The sequence below is a fragment of the Triticum aestivum genome, chromosome 5B, assembly GCF_018294505.1.
Source record: "Triticum aestivum cultivar Chinese Spring chromosome 5B, IWGSC CS RefSeq v2.1, whole genome shotgun sequence".
NCBI lineage: Eukaryota > Viridiplantae > Streptophyta > Magnoliopsida > Poales > Poaceae > Triticum > Triticum aestivum.
Window position 1 is genome coordinate 469,223,105 of NC_057807.1, and position 16,912 is coordinate 469,240,016.

The 16,912-nt window shown below is 42.4% G+C and overlaps 1 protein-coding gene across 1 annotated transcript; it reads right to left on the reverse strand.

Annotated features, from left to right (window-relative positions):
* Window positions 1-1,296: 1,296 nt before the first annotated feature.
* Window positions 1,297-4,899, reverse strand: LOC123112537 (FBD-associated F-box protein At1g66320). The gene is made up of 5 exons (XM_044533551.1): window positions 4,545-4,899; window positions 3,698-3,807; window positions 2,130-2,957; window positions 1,872-2,027; window positions 1,297-1,798 (listed from the first exon to the last, which is right to left on the reverse strand). Exons 1-5 carry the CDS (start codon window positions 4,816-4,818, stop codon window positions 1,595-1,597), a joined length of 1,572 nt encoding a protein of 523 aa, XP_044389486.1. The 5' UTR covers window positions 4,819-4,899; the 3' UTR covers window positions 1,297-1,594.
* Window positions 4,900-16,912: the final 12,013 nt, after the last annotated feature.

Consider the following 16,912-nt stretch of genomic DNA (forward strand, 5'->3'; position numbering starts at 1 on the left):
ACGTGCACGAGTGCGCAGAAGCCCAAACCGAAACCGATGGCTTCCTTGCTGCAATCTGCAAGCTCTGCAACCGACCAAAGATTCCGAAGCAAGAACACAAAATGTAGGCTGGTGAGCCCAGGTTTTTTGCCAGCGGCAGATGCGTATTTCACGGACCGCAATGATGCATCTGATACCTTTGCTACTTTGCAGTTTTTACTTATTCAGAAGATACAAAATTATTCTGTGATTTATATTATCCATCTGTTATCCAAAAATTATCATTTTCTTCGCTGAACTAGTGCTCCTATCTTAGGCCATCCACATGACGAAAATATATTGTTGTCCTATAATCCTAAATGCTTGGAGGACAAACAGAGTCTAAAAGAACATAAATCCATAATAGGGGCATGGATTATCTGCTCGTGAGCTCAAATACACCTGCATGAACTGTAAATTCCAAAAAAAAAGAATAAAAAAAATCTGATTTTTTTTGTGTGGATAAAGATCAACAGATTTTCTAACACCCTGCAAAAAAATTTACTTTGAAATGACATCCGTGGAGGCCTGTATGGATTTTGGTTCAAAAAATCGGGGCTCACTGAGTGAATCACTACTACGATTTTACATGACAACAATCTGGAAAACATCCATAAGTAGAGCACGCTGCTCTGTAATCTCTCTGAAAGTAGCAACGAACAAAGCAGCAAAAATCATTTCCCTGATTTCATTTGTCAGCAGGAATCACTACTAAAAACTTTACATCATTAAACATTAGGCACCTCTGATAATAATTTAAGAAACAAAAAGCGGCATATGAAATTTCACATAACTATCGTTGAGCAATTCTGATAGTTCAAAATAATGCATCATAAACAGTACAGTTTGGCATGATGCTAATTAGGCATCTAAAAGTTCAACATTATGCACCGACTGCAAGGCTCCACGACTTTCAACACGACTCCAGAAGGAACTTTCCGCTCGACATGTCTTCTGATAGCTAAACGCGCCCGGTGAGACTCCATGAGGATATCCTCCCCCATAGGGAGGCATCGGTCAGGTGGGGCCGCCATGAGGATACCCCTCTCTGTATAGAACCATCTGTTAGGTTTATCAACGCTACACCCACCAGAACTCTGACAGCCATGAGTGGTGTCTAACGCAATATTTTAAATAGCACGCTATTTCGCCGTTATAACACGGTTATAGCATATTTGAAAAGGAGGCGTTACGTTTTGGCAAAATCAGACGCTACGGCGCTAATCGCGTAATTAGCACGCTACACACGCTATAATGTTGTAACGTTGTAACGTTATAACGTGCATACCATGCAAAACTGAAATAAGCACAGCCCAACAGGTCCAGCAGGCCAAAATCAACCCACGACCACTAGCTTTCTCACTCTTTTTATCAGATTCTCCCACTAGCTTTCTCACTCCTTTTATCAGATGCATATATTGCTTGCTTCTATGAAAAATTTAGTTGCTTAAATACTTTACTTCTAGATATTTTGATTTTTTTTTTTTGCAAATGCTATTTTGAAATATAGCACGCTATTAGCGCGCTATAACTTGTGTAGCATTTAGAGAAGGGCCTCGCTATATTTTGTAGCGCGCTATTTAAAATATTGGTCTAACGTGAGGCGCTCGAGCGATGCCGCGTTCTCAACAATGTGGCATGTCAACTCGACCAAGCTCTTTGCGGAGCAGAAGCCGACGATTGTCACACTCTTTAGGCTGTTGTGACGCTGCTGTGGTAGCCATCTTAGGTGCGAGGAATCCTCGACAACTGAATCATGCTTCATGTAAGGCTGCCGCACCTACATAGAGAGCCAAGATGCTCGCATCAGCAGTTCCACAATACACTAGGTATGCTAGCAAGATTCAAGTAACTTCCAAGATGAATGTCTCCAGGCAAGGAGAAGCTTCAAGAAAAGAAGCCAGAGAAAGGTAATCATAAGCTGGTGAAATAGCTTCATCTCCAATTAGAGAAATATGCAAGTACTTGAGGCAGAGGAATTTGCTAGGTAGCATTGGTGTACTGATCATCTACATAAAGATATCCAGATTAATTATATTACTAGGTATGTCAATTATAATATGCAAATAGCTAGTCTATAGTATATACTGATCTGAACTTTCAGAATATACCTCATTAGGCGAGGATATGGCAAGTGTTTCAACATTTGGCGCATAGGACAGAAGCTTGGTCCGAGCATGCAAGACAATGTTGGACTGACCAGATTCTAAACAATCCATTTCAACATTCTTTACTTGCAATGCACTTTCGAAGAAAATCGATACTAAGCTACCAGAGAAGTGAAAAATGGAGATATTTGGAGCATTGCAATCTATCACTTGCAGATTTCTGCATAAAGACACTGTCAGGAGCCTAAGCCGCTGCAGCAGACAAGGTATCTTCAGGCAAACTATCTCGGGGCAATTCAGGACTCCCAAATGCTCCAATGCATCAGAACTGTAAAGAAGGCCCTCTAGCTCATCGTCAGCAACCCGCACATTACTCAGATATAACCTTGTCAAGCTACTCCAATGACCAAGCCCAGCCGTGGGACGAAAGGCACAGATGCCTATGTCGAGATACCGAATTGAGTTTTCACTCCCATTAAGTAAAGGTGAGCATGGGAAATAGTTTTCTTCTTCCTCAGGAATATGAGGCAGAAAAAGGCTGAGTTCTTCAATTCCTGCTGTAACAGCAATACGAAGCCAACTACTGATATAACAAGAATCAACCTTGTCACAGCTAGAAAGTTCAATATTTAGTTCCTTCAAGCCAACGCCCGAGTGATTTTTCAGAATACTGTCAACTTTACTGATGAGATCTCCATTCAAACCTAGTGTTTCCTGACGTAAGTCAAGCTTGGGATAGCATCTCCATGATCTCCAAAATTTGTGTGATACACAAGCCAAGCGGGCAGCATCTCGCAGTGGCATTCGGGCATGAATACGTCGACAGATATCCTGGATACAGAAGCGCAGCAGAATAGTAACTAAGGTTATAAAATAAATTTATAAATTGATCTGCACAAACTTGCAGTATTACACGTTTACATGGTACAGAGGAAGGCCATGCACTGGGACTTAATCCCAAGAGAGAAAGTGTGAATATACAATTGCAATCTTACATGCGTAAGGCAGTCCACAAGAACAATTTGTGTGTGTTTGTGCCGGTCAACATTCAAATATCCATAGGATGATGCTATTCTATACGATGGGATACAGTCAGCTACAACAAATGATTAAGTATAGCAACAAAGCGAAAATAAAAAAAATGTACATTCTGGACAGGGTATAAATAGTAAATCGGAAAATTTTGAGCCAGTAAATAGATTTAGCAAGGCAGATAAAAGAACAGCCTTCCATCATATGGAATTCAAGCTTCCACTACTACTGGAAGCATTAAGCAATTATCTAATGTGAACGGTTTCTTAGGGATAGACAATGGGCTGCCATTCATTGAAGCCCGTATGCACTTCTGCCTTCGAGAAAACTGCTTACAGACTTACAGCTCAAGTGCTTAGCGCATTGGCAGTGTCACAGAATATTACACGAATGCTCAGGTAACCAAAACTAGTAACATAACCATTCTTCGTGTTTATTCGGCAAGCAAACACTGACCAGCATTTCCCTACAATCCAGATCCGTGCACCTCTAGCACACACAATGGCGATTTACTTGCAATTTAGGTCAGTAATTTATACCTCTGGAAGGTCGCCCAACGATCGTATTGCTTCGACACAGTCACTTTGAAAATCGTCATCTTGCTGCCAGGGTGAGCCCTTTGGGTTGCAGATTGGAGCAATCGATCCACCTGGGATACATCAGTCACCATCACTGATGACAGTACAGAAAACAGTGGGATACAATTCACAAGCAAACTGACATACATGATTGTTAATGATCCAGAAATATACAAAGAATCTCAAAATTATGAATGTCTTTTGCAAATCTGCTCCACAGACATAGCGCCTGCTATCCGCGATTCGCTGCGTCGACCCCAATCCGCTATTTAAAGGGTCTGCCTAGCATCTTAGCTGTACCCTAGTTATTGCACGTCTAAGTGACTTATCAAACGTCAAAAGAAAAAAGAAAAAGAAAAAAGAAAATGCGCACACAAATCTCCGTGTAAGATCAATGACATAGGACTCAGATGTGCAACACTTATATGACACGTCTAGATGTGCTTTTGCAAAACTGCTATTTAAAACCTTGCATACATCGAGTTCCGACCACTGACAGAAAACAGTGGGATGCGGATTCGCAAGTAATGAACTGACATACATCCAGTTCGTTTCCGTCGCCTCTATGAATCCCCAATCGCCCGCCCCCTCCCCACCCAGAAAAAACAACTGGACCCAGAATAAACGTTGCTGCGGACTTGTACATAAGTGAATCAGCTTGGAACTACGCTGAGACTGATATCAGTTTTTAACCACATCGAATAGATCTAATAGGTTAAGGAGATTAAAGTGGGTGAGAGCAAATGAGCATACGCTGAAACAAATTTAGGAATGGTCGAGAAATGGAGGAGGGGGGCAGGGGGCGTACGGTCTGGGGTTTCCCCCGTCAGCGGCGGAGGATCCTGCATCTGCATGTAAGAGTGCCGGAAATGGGGACGACGGCGAGCCCTTTTTAGACGGCGGTGCTTGTTTCTTTCCCCCTTTTTTTTTGAGAAGAGCTTGTTTCTTTCCTTGAGAAGGCCAACGCTAGATTTTTCTTTACAGGATGGCACACGCAGATTTTCCTTTCCGAGGAGGTGGCCTACGGGTACATCGAGCCGAGTTTGTTGGGCTGGACGGGGAGATGGGCTGATTCGTACCATGCCAACAGGTATGAAGGAAAATAAAAACCTAAATAATAATGCCCACGCGTGTGGCACGAAGGCACTTTGTCGTTTGTTGTAACCACCCGATGACGATCAGGGATCTTAAAGCAGAACCCGTCGACACGTCATCTAACTGGCTCGTGCGGGCGCTATGCCATCCGCCGGAACACTTTTTTTTACCTCACCATCCTCACCCTCTTTCCCCTTCCTATCCACTTGTCATCACTTTCTCGTCATTCACACGAGTGAAAGAGGAGGGGAGACAGAAAGGGATCCATGGTGGCGGCTGAGTGGGGTTGATGGGAAGGGGGAGGTCACCGGAGGAGGAGAGGGGGAGGGGGGCGGCGCCCGGCGGGGGATTGGGCCCACGGCGAGGGAAGGCGCGCGTGGCTGCTCTGGTTTGAGCTGCTGCGGCGGAGGGAGGAGAGCACTGCGCTTGGAGCTGCACTGTCAGCCCGTATCGGCGCGAGCAGGAGTACCACGGTCGCGGCGACGAGAGCAGAGGCCGCGCGGGGGCAGCTCCGACGCGAGTAGGGGCCGTGGTGATTGATACGTCTTCGACGTATCTATAATTTATGAAGTATTCATGTTGTTATATTATCGTTCTTGGATGTTTTACAATCATTTTATAGCAACTTTATATCTTTTTTGGGACTAACCTATTGACCCAGTGCCCGGTGCCAGTTGGTGTTTTTTGCTTGTTTTTTACATCGCATGAAATCAATATCAAGCGGAGTCCAAACACCGCGAAACTTTTTGTGGATTTTTTATGGACCAGAAGGCCAGGCGCGCCCCGGTGGGTTCTGCCCACCGCAGTGGCCTCCCGCACCCCCACTTCGCCCTATAAATCGTCAAATGTTCTAAAAACCCTCGCGGAGAACCTAGATCAGAAGTTCCGCGGCCGCAAGCCTCTGTAGCCACGAAAAACCAATTTAGACCTCGTTCCGGCACTCCGCCAAAGGGGGAGATCATCATCGTTGGTCATCTTCATCATCCAGGCGGCCACCATGATGAGGAGGGAGTAGTCCACCCTCGGGGCTGAGGGTTTGTACCAGTAGCTATGTGTTTAATCCCCCTCTCTCTCTCTCTCTCTCGTGTTCTTGAGATGTCACGATCTTGATGTATCGCGGGCTTTGTTAATATAGTCGGATCATATGGTGTTTACCCCTCTTATCTTGTGATGAATTGAGTTTTCCCTTTGAGATTTCGTTTTATCGGATTGAATACTTTTATGGATTTGAGAACACTTGATGTATGTCTTGTTATGAATACCCGTGGTGACAATGGGGTATCGTATTAATTCAATTGATATATGTTTTGGCACTCAACTCGTGGATTCCCGAGGTGACATTGGGGTAATCTATGCATAGGGGTTGATGCATGTTCTTGTCTTTGTTTCTCCGGTAGAAATCTTGGGGCACTCCTTGAGGTTCTTTGTGTTGGATTGAGTATTATGAATCTGAATTTGCTTTGGTGTTATTTTAGTACGAACTCTTGATAGATCGATCGGAAAGAATAGCTACAAACAATTTCTTCTTATGTTCTCCCCTAGATAAGAACTTTGGAGTGATTCTTCGTTGCACGTTGAGGGATGGTTATGTGATCCAATTATATTAGCATTGTTGAGAGATTGCACTAGCGATAGTACAGACCCTAGGCCTTGTTTCTAAGCATTGCAATACTGTTTTTGTGCCCATTTACTATTGGTTACCTTGCTGTTTTTATAATTTCAGATTACAAAAATCAATATCTACTATCCATACTACACTTATTTTACCATCTCTTTGCCAAACTAGTGCACCTATACAATTTGCCATTGTATTGGGTGTGTTGGGGACACAAGAGACTTTTTATTATTTGGTTGCAGGATTGTTTGAGAGAGACCATCTTCATCCTACACCTCTCATGGATTGATAAACCTTAGGTCATCCACTTGAGGGAAAATTGCTATTGTCCTACAAAACTCTGCGCTTGGAGGCCCAACACAAGTCTACAAGAACAAGTTGCATAGTAGACATCAAACTCTTTTCTGGCGCCGTTGCCGGAGAGGTGAGTGCTTGAAGGTATATCTTTAGATTTTTGCAGTTGAATCATTAAGTTTCTTATTTTATCACTAGCTTGGTTTATAAAAAGAAAAATTCAAAAAAAATGGAGATTGGGTTACCTCAGGTTGTTATTTATCATATAATGTCTATCTTGAGAATAAGGATTCTGATAATTGTGCTCAATTGCTAAAAAAAGAATTCAACAAAATTTATGGCACAAAAATGTTGGATGATGGGCATGATTGCAATGTTGCTAGTATGAATTTTTTGAATATCCATGATGTTAATGATGATTGCATTGGTCATGATAATGATGTCTCCTACAAGGATGTCAATTTTTGTGGAGTAAATTGGGAGTGCAAACACACACCAAAAAGTAAGATAGGTTTTGTAAGAAGCATAAATATTTAGAAACAAAAAAGTTACAAGAGAGGCTAGATGATTGTGCTGAAAGATTTAAATTCTTTTCGCCATCCTTGTGAACTTTGCAATGAACGTGGTCATTTAAATCTCCAATGCTATTTGTTTCATGATCAAATCATGTCCGAAAATTGTGATAACTTTATTACCCTTGAGCACCATAAAGAGCTTAGTCTTCTTTTGGGGTATGAAGAAATGAAACGTATAACTAAGGGTATTCCAAAATTTAATCTCAATAGATTTCTTGATTTTGATCTAGAGAAAATTTATATGTTTTGTGCGGTAAATTGTATTGAGAGTCCTTATATTACCAACTATCTAAAGACAAGAAAACAAATAGAGTATGAAGAGAGTACTAATGAAAGGGAAAATATTTTCCAATACCCTCCTAGTGTTTATTATGATGAATCAGGTAACGATCCAATCAATCAATTCAACAAGAAGCTCGAAAAAATTGATCAAACCCACACGTGAGGTGGTGAAGAAGAAAAAGGAAAGAAGAAAAAGTAGAGGTAAAAACGTAACTCTCCTAAGTAATATTGCTCCTATCACCATTGCGCCTCATGAAAGTGAATCAAATATGTTGATGGAGGATGATGATATTGAGTATGATTTTTGTGATGCCTACTACTTGTTGTGATGATTATGATTGGGAAGACAATGATGTCTCTTATGATGTTGAAAATGTTTTTGGCACTTGCTTGGAAGAATATGATAATAATGTTTACTATACTATTGGTGCCATTCATGCTATTGATAAGAATTATTATGATGATATGCAAAACCACAATCTTGGGGATGCTATGTTTGATGAGTATGAAATGTTTGAAGATTTATTTGCTAAAAATAATGCTTGTCCTAAGCTTGGAGATGCTTTGCATAATGAATATGATCCTTTGATTCCTTATACTTTTGATAAGAAAATTTATTATGATGATAGCATGTCTCCTATTTATGATGATTACAATGATGAAAGTGGGTTTGGAAAAGTGTCAACTCTAGGTAGTAGTGATCCCACTATTTTGGAGGGTGTTGAATCTTATTACAATATTGATGAAAGTGGATTTGGAGAGGTCATGACTTTATTTAGTGATACATCCACTATTTTGGAAGAGGTTTCAATTGACTACGACAATAATGTTGGTATCTAAGATGATTATTATGATGACATGTATGCCATAAAGAGTAGTAAATCTTCTATGCTTGTGCATCATGAAAAAAGTGTTGTATGTGATGGTTATATGGATGAATCTATTCATGATGCTACTGAAAATTATTATGAGAGAAGAACTTATGATTCATGATGCTCTTGTTATGTTTCAATTCTTATCTTTTATGTGAGCATCATTGAAATCATCATGCCTAGCTAAAAAGGCATTAAAGAAAAGCGCTTGTTGGGAGACAACCCAACACTTTTACCTACTGTTTTTGTGTGTTCACATGATTATGCTACTGTAGTAATCATGTTTTATTGCTTTTGTTTCAATAAAGTGGCAAGTGAAGCCTTTGGGATAGTGTGGATGATAGTCGACTTGATTCTGTGCAAAAACAGAAACTTTTGTGCTCAGTCCAGGAAATTTGAAAATTAACTGGAACGTGATTTTGATCTGAATTTCTTACAGGTGATAGATATACAAATTATCTACGTTTTCCTAATTTTTCAGAATTTTTGGAGTTACAGAACTATGGTTGGAGTACAAATTACTACAGATTGTTATGTTTTTAACAGATTCTGTTTTTAATGCATAGTTTGCTTGTTTCCTAGTTTCTATGGCTTATATTGCTCAATATAAATCGTGTAAATGATATTCCACAGTAGGCATTGTGTGGAAATAATTATGAATCTTGTCTTTGACTGTACCAAAGTGAAATGGTTTACTCTTTATCATACTAACCTATCTCACGAAGTTCTGTTAAGTTTTGTGTGATTGAAGTTTTCAAGTTTTGGGTGAGATGTCGATATGAGGAGAATAAGGAGTGACAAGACCCTAAGCTTGGGGATGCCCAAGGCACCACAAGGTCATATTCAAGGAATATCCAAGCAACTAAGCTTAGGGATGCCCTGGAAGGCATCCCCTCTTTCGTCTCCAACATTATCGGTAATCTTACTTGGGGCTATATTTTCATTCGTCACATGATATGAGTTTTACTTTGAGCATCATTTATTTTGTTAGGACTTACTTTCTATTATTTAGAATAATTTTTTGCATCTTTATTTTCAATAAAAATGTCAAGGATAGCCTTTACCATGCTTATTTTGCAAGTCTACATGTTGTTGTTTCAAAATAGAAAGTTTATCGATGTTGCAAAAATTCCCGAGAAAAGTCAGAATGTGATAAAATGTTGAAACTTTTTTCATAGTAAGCTATAATAAATTTTCTACAATATGGTAATTTTTCAGAATTGTTGGAGTTAGGTAAGTATGATGAATCTTGCATTCTTTACAGATTGTACTGTTTTGGCAGATTGTTGTTATGATTGCATTGTTTGCATATGTTTGCTTGTTTAATGATTCTATTTGAGGATAGGAGTATTAAATATACAGAGGCATTTAGTATGCAATGTCGAATAATAATTTTAGTGATTTGCTACAGTAGAGAATGATAAAGGTTATTGCATTGATGTATACTAACTTATCTCACGAGTTCTTGTTGAGTTTTGTGTGGATGAAGTTTTTAAGATTTAGAGAAACCATGATATAAAAGGAATTAAGGAGACACAAAATATCAAGCTTGGGTATGCCCAAGACATCCCATGCTAATATTCCAAGAAGTCTCAAGCATCTAAGCTTGGAGATGCCCCGATAGACATCCCACCTTTCCTTTTCAACAATTATCGGTTAGTATCGGTTGAGCCTAAGTTTTTGCTTCTTCACATGAGTTGTTCTATGCTTGGAATGTCATTTTATTTTGTTTTGCTTGTTGTTTATATAAAATACTTAGGTTTGAAAGTTTTTAAATAAGAGAGAATCCACAATTGGCTACCCATTTTCTTAACTACTCGCTTGATCTTCACTTATATCTTTTTGGAGTAGCTTGTCATTTACTCTTGTGCTTCACTTATATCCTATGAGTAAATTGTTGAATGAACTGAATATCATGAAGTTGAAATTCTATGTTCATATCATGCCTAGTGGTAGCTTCACATTGGGTTTAGAAAGTGAAATCTTTTGATGCTTGATAATCACAATATTGGTCATACAAGCAATTCCTGAATGATTACTATAAGGAAGAGAACTTTCACATGCAAATACACTATCTTGGAAATCTTTTGTGATTGTGAGCCCCCATCAAAACATTATATGCCAAAATTGTTGATGTTAGATATGGAAGACAACGTAATGATTTATGTTTGTTCATATTCACATAGAAGTTATATTGTCATAAATCCTTCAACATGTGGTGCTTGCCCTTCAAGTAAGTTTTCATCGTGCAATAAGGCAATAAAAATTTCCTCTGAAGTGTTAGATCATTTAATGTAAGAGAAAATTGAGCGTTGTACAAACTTGTGATGGTAAAGAATAAAAGTGATAGACTGCATAATAAAGGTTGCTATCATAAGGGGCAATATAACGTGACGATCTTTTGCACTAAGGGATTGAGCATACAAACAAAAAAGCGCATGGCAACCTCTGCTTCCCTCTGCGAAGGGCCTACCTTTACTTTTATGTATTTACTTTCATGCAGGAGTCAAAGTTCTTCTCTCTATTCCTTTTTATTTTTCTCTTTTCGCAAGCATCATGTGGTGAGGAAAGATATAGGCACATATATCCAGTTGGATATGGGTAGCATGAGTTATTATTGTTGACATCACCCTTGAGGTGAATACGTTGGGAGGCAAAATTATAAGCCCCTATCTTTCTATGTGTCCAGTTGAAATGTTTTGCTCATGTGTATGCGGTGAGTGTTAGCAACCATAGAAGACTATATGATGGTTGAGTATGTGGAGCTCTTACATAGACTCTGTTGAATAAGTTGAATTGCAATTGTTTTGTGACTAAGAATATAGGTTGTTGAGTTTCAAGAGAATTCATTGTTTGAACCTTAACATGTGAATTGGTTGCTACTTTGTCATGATGAGTTTTATGAGAAAGAGTTTTTGTTATGATGCTAGGGAAAGTGATTGAAATTATCATTGTTCAAACTTATGCACTTTGCTAGCATTCACACTTCATAAATTGTTTCTTTTATCATTTACCTACTCGAGGACGAGTAGGAACTAAGCTTGGGGATGCTGATACATCTCCAACGTATCTATAATTTATGAAGTATTCATGCTATTATATTATCATTCTTGGATGTTTTACAATCATTTTATAGCAACTTTATATCATTTTTTCGGACTAACCTATTGACCCAGTGCCCAGTGTCAGTTGCTATTTTTGCTTGTTTTCTACATCGCAAGAAATCAATATCAAACGGAGTCCAAACACTGCGAACCTTTTTGTGGTTTTTTATGAACCAGAAGCCATCCAAAGGGCCAGAGCAGCACCTGGGGGTTCCCCGAGGGGGGCACAACCCACCAAGGTGCGCCTGGGCCCCCAGGCGCGCCCCAGTGGGTTGTGCCCACCTCTGTGGCCTCCCACAGCCCCTCTTCGCCCTATAAATCGTCAAATATTCCAAAAACCCTCGCGGGGACCCTAGATCAGAAGTTCCGCCACTGCAAGCCTCTGTAGCCACGAAAAACCAATCTAGACCCCGTTCTGGCACTCCGCCAGAGGGGGAGATCATCACCTGTGGCCATCTTCATCATCTCGGCGTCCACCATGATGAGGAGGGAGTAGTCCATCCTGGGGGCTGAGGGTTTGACCCAGTAGCTATGTGTTTAATCTCTCTCTCTCTCTCTCGTGTTCTTTAGATGTCACGACCTTGATGTATCCTGGGCTTTGTTAATATAGTCGGATCATATGGTGTTTTCCCCTCTTTATCTTGTGATGAATTGAGTTTTCCCTTTGAGATTTCTCTTTATCGGATTGAATACTTTTAGGATTTGAGAACACTTGACGTGTGTCTTGCTATGAATACCCGTGGTGACAATGGGGTATCGTTGAAAGGATCGATATAGTTTACTAGAGGGGGGTGTCGGTGTCAAAACCGGCGGACCTCGGGTAGGGGGTCCCGATCTGTGCGTCTTAGGCTGATGGTAACAGGAAGCAAGGGACACAATGTTTACCCAAGTTCGGGCCCTCTCGATGGAGGTAAAACCCTACTTCCTCCTTGATTAATATTGAAGATATGAGTAGTACAAGAGTAGATCTACCACGAGATCGTAGAGGCTAAACCCTAGAAGCTAGCCTATGATGATTATGATTGTAATTGTGATCGATCTTCTAAGGACCAACCTCTCTGGCTTATATAGACACATGAGAGGGCTAGGGTTTACATGGAGTCGGTTACAAGGAAGTAAATACAATATCCGGATCGCCAAGCTTGTCTTCCACGCAAAGGAGAGTCCCATCCGGACACGGGAGGGAGTCTTGAGTCTTGTATCTTCACGCTCCAATAGTCCGGACGATGTATATAGTCCGGCTGTCCGGATACCCCCTAATCCAGGACTCCCTCAGGGGGTGAATAGGCAACTAACAATTTTTAGCTTTTCTTTACCAAATTAAACTTTGCATCAATGTAGGTTGTCTAGATATGCAAGTAGGTGAGAAACCTATATGATGCAACAACAACAAGCACACAAGCAAGCAAGGGATATAACACAAATAAGCTTGCAAAAGTAAAGGCACGAGATAACCAAGAGTGGAGCCGGTGAAGACGAGGATGTGTTACCGAAGTTCCTTCCTTTTGAGGGGAAGTACGTCTCCGTTGGAGCGGTGTGGAGGCACAATGCTCCCCAAGAAGCCACTAGGGCCACCGTATTCTCCTCACGCCCTCACACAATGCGAGATGCCGTGATTCCACTATTGGTGCCCTTGAAGGCGGCGACCGAACCTTTACAAACAAGGTTGTAGCAATCTCCACAACTTAATTGGAGGCTCCCAACGACACCACGAAGCTTCACCACAATGGACTATGGCTTCGAGGTGACCTCAGTCGTCTAGGGTGCTCAAACACCCAAGAGTAACAAGATCCTCTAGGGATTAGTGGGGGGAATCAAATTTCTCTTGGTGGAAGTGTAGATCAGGGCCTTCTGAACCAATCCCGAGCAAATCAACAAGTTTGATTGGCTAGGGAGAGAGATTGGGCGAAAATCGAGCTTGGAGCAACAATGGAGCTTCGGGATTGAAGAGGTGGTCAACTAGAGGAAGAAGACACCCCTTATATAGTGGAGAGACAAATCCAACCGTTATCCACTTAACCAGCCCGCGACCTGTGGTACTGCCGCCCCAGACAAGAGGTACTACTGCAAGGGCTCATGGTACTACCGCGGAGGACCGCGATACTACCGCTGCTACGGCAGGAGCTAGTCCAGGCCAGAGCCGCAAAGGCTGAGGGCGGTACTGCCGCTGACGCGGTACTACCGCTCCCCCTTGCGGTACTACCGCAAGGCCGGATTGGACTAGCCTGGGAAGGGCGCGGATGAATAAAAATACATCCGTGCCTACTTCCGCTGAAAATCAAACAGTGAAAATATCCGACACGGCACTATCGCACCTGGCATGCAGTACTACCGCGCAGGGAGCGGATGTAAAAAAATCACATCCGCCCCTACTTCCGCTCATGTTGCTGTGCTCTACCAGGACTCATGGTACTACCGCGCGCATGGGGCGGTACTACCACGTAAGGCGTGGATGTAAAAAATTGCATCCGCCCCTACAGCTGCACGAGCGGATGAGTCTGGTCCGAGGCCACGGTACTACAGCTCCTTAGGAGTGGTACTACCATGTGCACCTATGGTACTACCGCAAGGGCGTGCGGTACTACTGCGGGGGCCTGCATTACTACCGCTCCTAAGAGCAATACTACCGCATGCCTCAGAACAGCAACACTGGGAATCCTTCTCTTTGCAAAATATGAAGAAAACGGAGGATGCTCCAAAGCGCAAAGGGAAAGGCGGTGCAAAGGGAGTAAACGTGTACGTGATGATTCCACCCGAACCTTTCCAATGCGGACCCCCTCTTAATAGTACGGCTTTCCTATGACTCCAATCCACCGAAAAGAAACATAGAAAAAACGCCGTCTTCAATAGTCTTCGAGGGGCACCAAACCGTCTCGTGCCTAGTGACGAAGCGTCTGAAGTACTCAAGGCACACGATTAGTCTGCAAAAGCATTGTCATCAATCACCAAAACACCTAAGGGATAAATATGCCCTTACAATCTCCCCCTTTTTGGTGGATTGATGACAATACGGGATTTGCACAAGGGGAAATAATATAGAACATAAGCAAACCCACAACACTAAAATATAGACGAGGTCCCCCTAGATGCGTGCTATCTAGATAAGTGCTTTGGACTGCACGGTACGCATACTAGGATCAACACTCCCCCTATATTTTATAAACAAAGCATATCTTGCAACAATAAGGCTAACACTAAACAAGATAGTAAATACGAGCATAACATAAATAGCACAATATATCATATGCTCAATAAGGTACGATAGAGTGCATATGTCTTACACCATATGATAGACCAAGTCTCACGAGCAAACTAAACCAAAGCAAGCAAGGTTCAACGAAACAAACGCGAGAAAAACAAACACAAGCACGACACAAGAAGCACGACACAAGACTCGCAAATCCCTATACTCTCCCCCCCTTTGCCATCGAGACGCCAAAAAGGCAGAGAGGACACCTACAACATAAGTGGTGGCTCAAGCGGAGTAATCATTCGCACGCTCCTCATCAGACTCGGCAGCAGGAACGGTCTCCTCCTTGTCCTCCTCAGAATCAGTCCACTTGAAGCCTTGTTTCGCCATCCACTCAGCATCTGGAGTGATGCGCTCCTCAGAACCGCCAGAAACATCCTCTCCAAAAGGCTCATAATCTTCTTGTCGCGGCGGCGACTCTCCTTGGAGGCAACGTGAGTCCTGTACTACCCCTTTGCCTGCATGCAGAACAAGGTCTTCATCTTGTTCTTCAGCCTCTTAGCCCAAGATGGCTCAGAGGTGGGAGGGATGTAACCCTCAGAGCTGTCCTCGTCCGCTATCTCCTCCTCATCCCCATCCGCATCCACATCCATGGCAGCCGCGGCCTCAGCACGAGAAGTGGTGTTAGCCCACTGAGTCTTGACACGGAGCCTGATGGACTCATGTTGAATCCAACCAGGGGCCTCAAAATCATACTGAGGGTAGAGCTTCTCCCAAGTTGCCGAGATCAAATGAAACTGAAAAGGTCCATAGATGGGGACCTTGCGGTTGAAGACCGCAAACCGAAGCTCGCACCACATGATATGTGAGACATCAAGTGGTAGCGTCTGAGAGTTGCGCGCTTCCTCACACAGGAGTAACATGTCCACAAGATAAGCATGCACCTTGTCCTTGTCACCGATGCGTGGGAAGAGAGAGTTGCGGAAGATCCGGTACATGATTTCAAGGAAGGAGTTGAGCACCCAAGATGACTTGCCACTAGAGAGCTTCTTCTCAACGAGGAGGGAATGAAGCTTGTTCTTGTTGGATGACTCGGGATTGGCATGAGGACGAACACCTTGGGATGTGGCGAGCCCCTCATCCTGAACACCAAGCAAAGTCATGAACTCCTTCCATGTAGCAGTCAGCTGCCGACCATTGGTCATCCAAGTCATAGTCCGTTCCTCATTAGGATGAAAGTACACCGAGGCAAAGAACTGAGCCACAATCTCAGGATCAAAGTCTTTGTGAAAAGAGATGATGTGATCAATGCCAAATTGCTCCACAAGATCCAAAGCCTCACCAAAGTAGTCTCGGTGCTTCTATTCCCTCATATGATGCATGTCGATCTAGTGCACATCCACATAGATGTTTCGCTTGGCCTTGATCACATCTAGATAAATGAGATTCTGCTGCTTGGTCCAGAATAGGTCATTCTCTTGAAAGTTGGCATGAGGATTCACATAGGGATTGATCTTCCTTCGAGAGATGAACTCAGCAAGTGGCATCTCATCCATGCCCATGATGGGTTCCTTGTCCTTGGTGGCGGTGGTCTTGGTCCTGCGTTGGGGGGCACTGGAGCCCTCTGGAGCTTCATCTTGATTTCACAAACACTTGGAGCCCGTGTCACGGCTTGGATTGGAACGGCGAGCAGAGGCACCGGAGCCACCACCTAAGACACAAAACACAAAAACATGCACAAAAAGCGAGAAGGATCAATGCAAAGAATACAACAAAGAAGTGAAAAAAGTAGAACTCGCACTTGATAATTGCCACATGAGAGGTTTGACAACAACAGTAGCACTGCTTGGTCGCGCGGTACTAAAATTTTAGTGCTGCTCCAATTCACGGTAGTACCGCGTGGGCGGTAGTACCGCGTTGGAGGTGCGGTAGTACCGCACGGTGTCAGATCCGAAACAGTGGATCTGAGAACTACCGCGACAACAAAGCGATACTACGGTCGATCAAATCTACCACGGGGCAACATATCAAGTACTATCTCTACGCATTACTACTCTCCTGCACCCTACTCTTGCAAAGATTTAGCCTAAAATCTCAAGAACTGCATGCATCTCCCCAAAAACCTAGAAGCAAAAGAACGAACCAACAA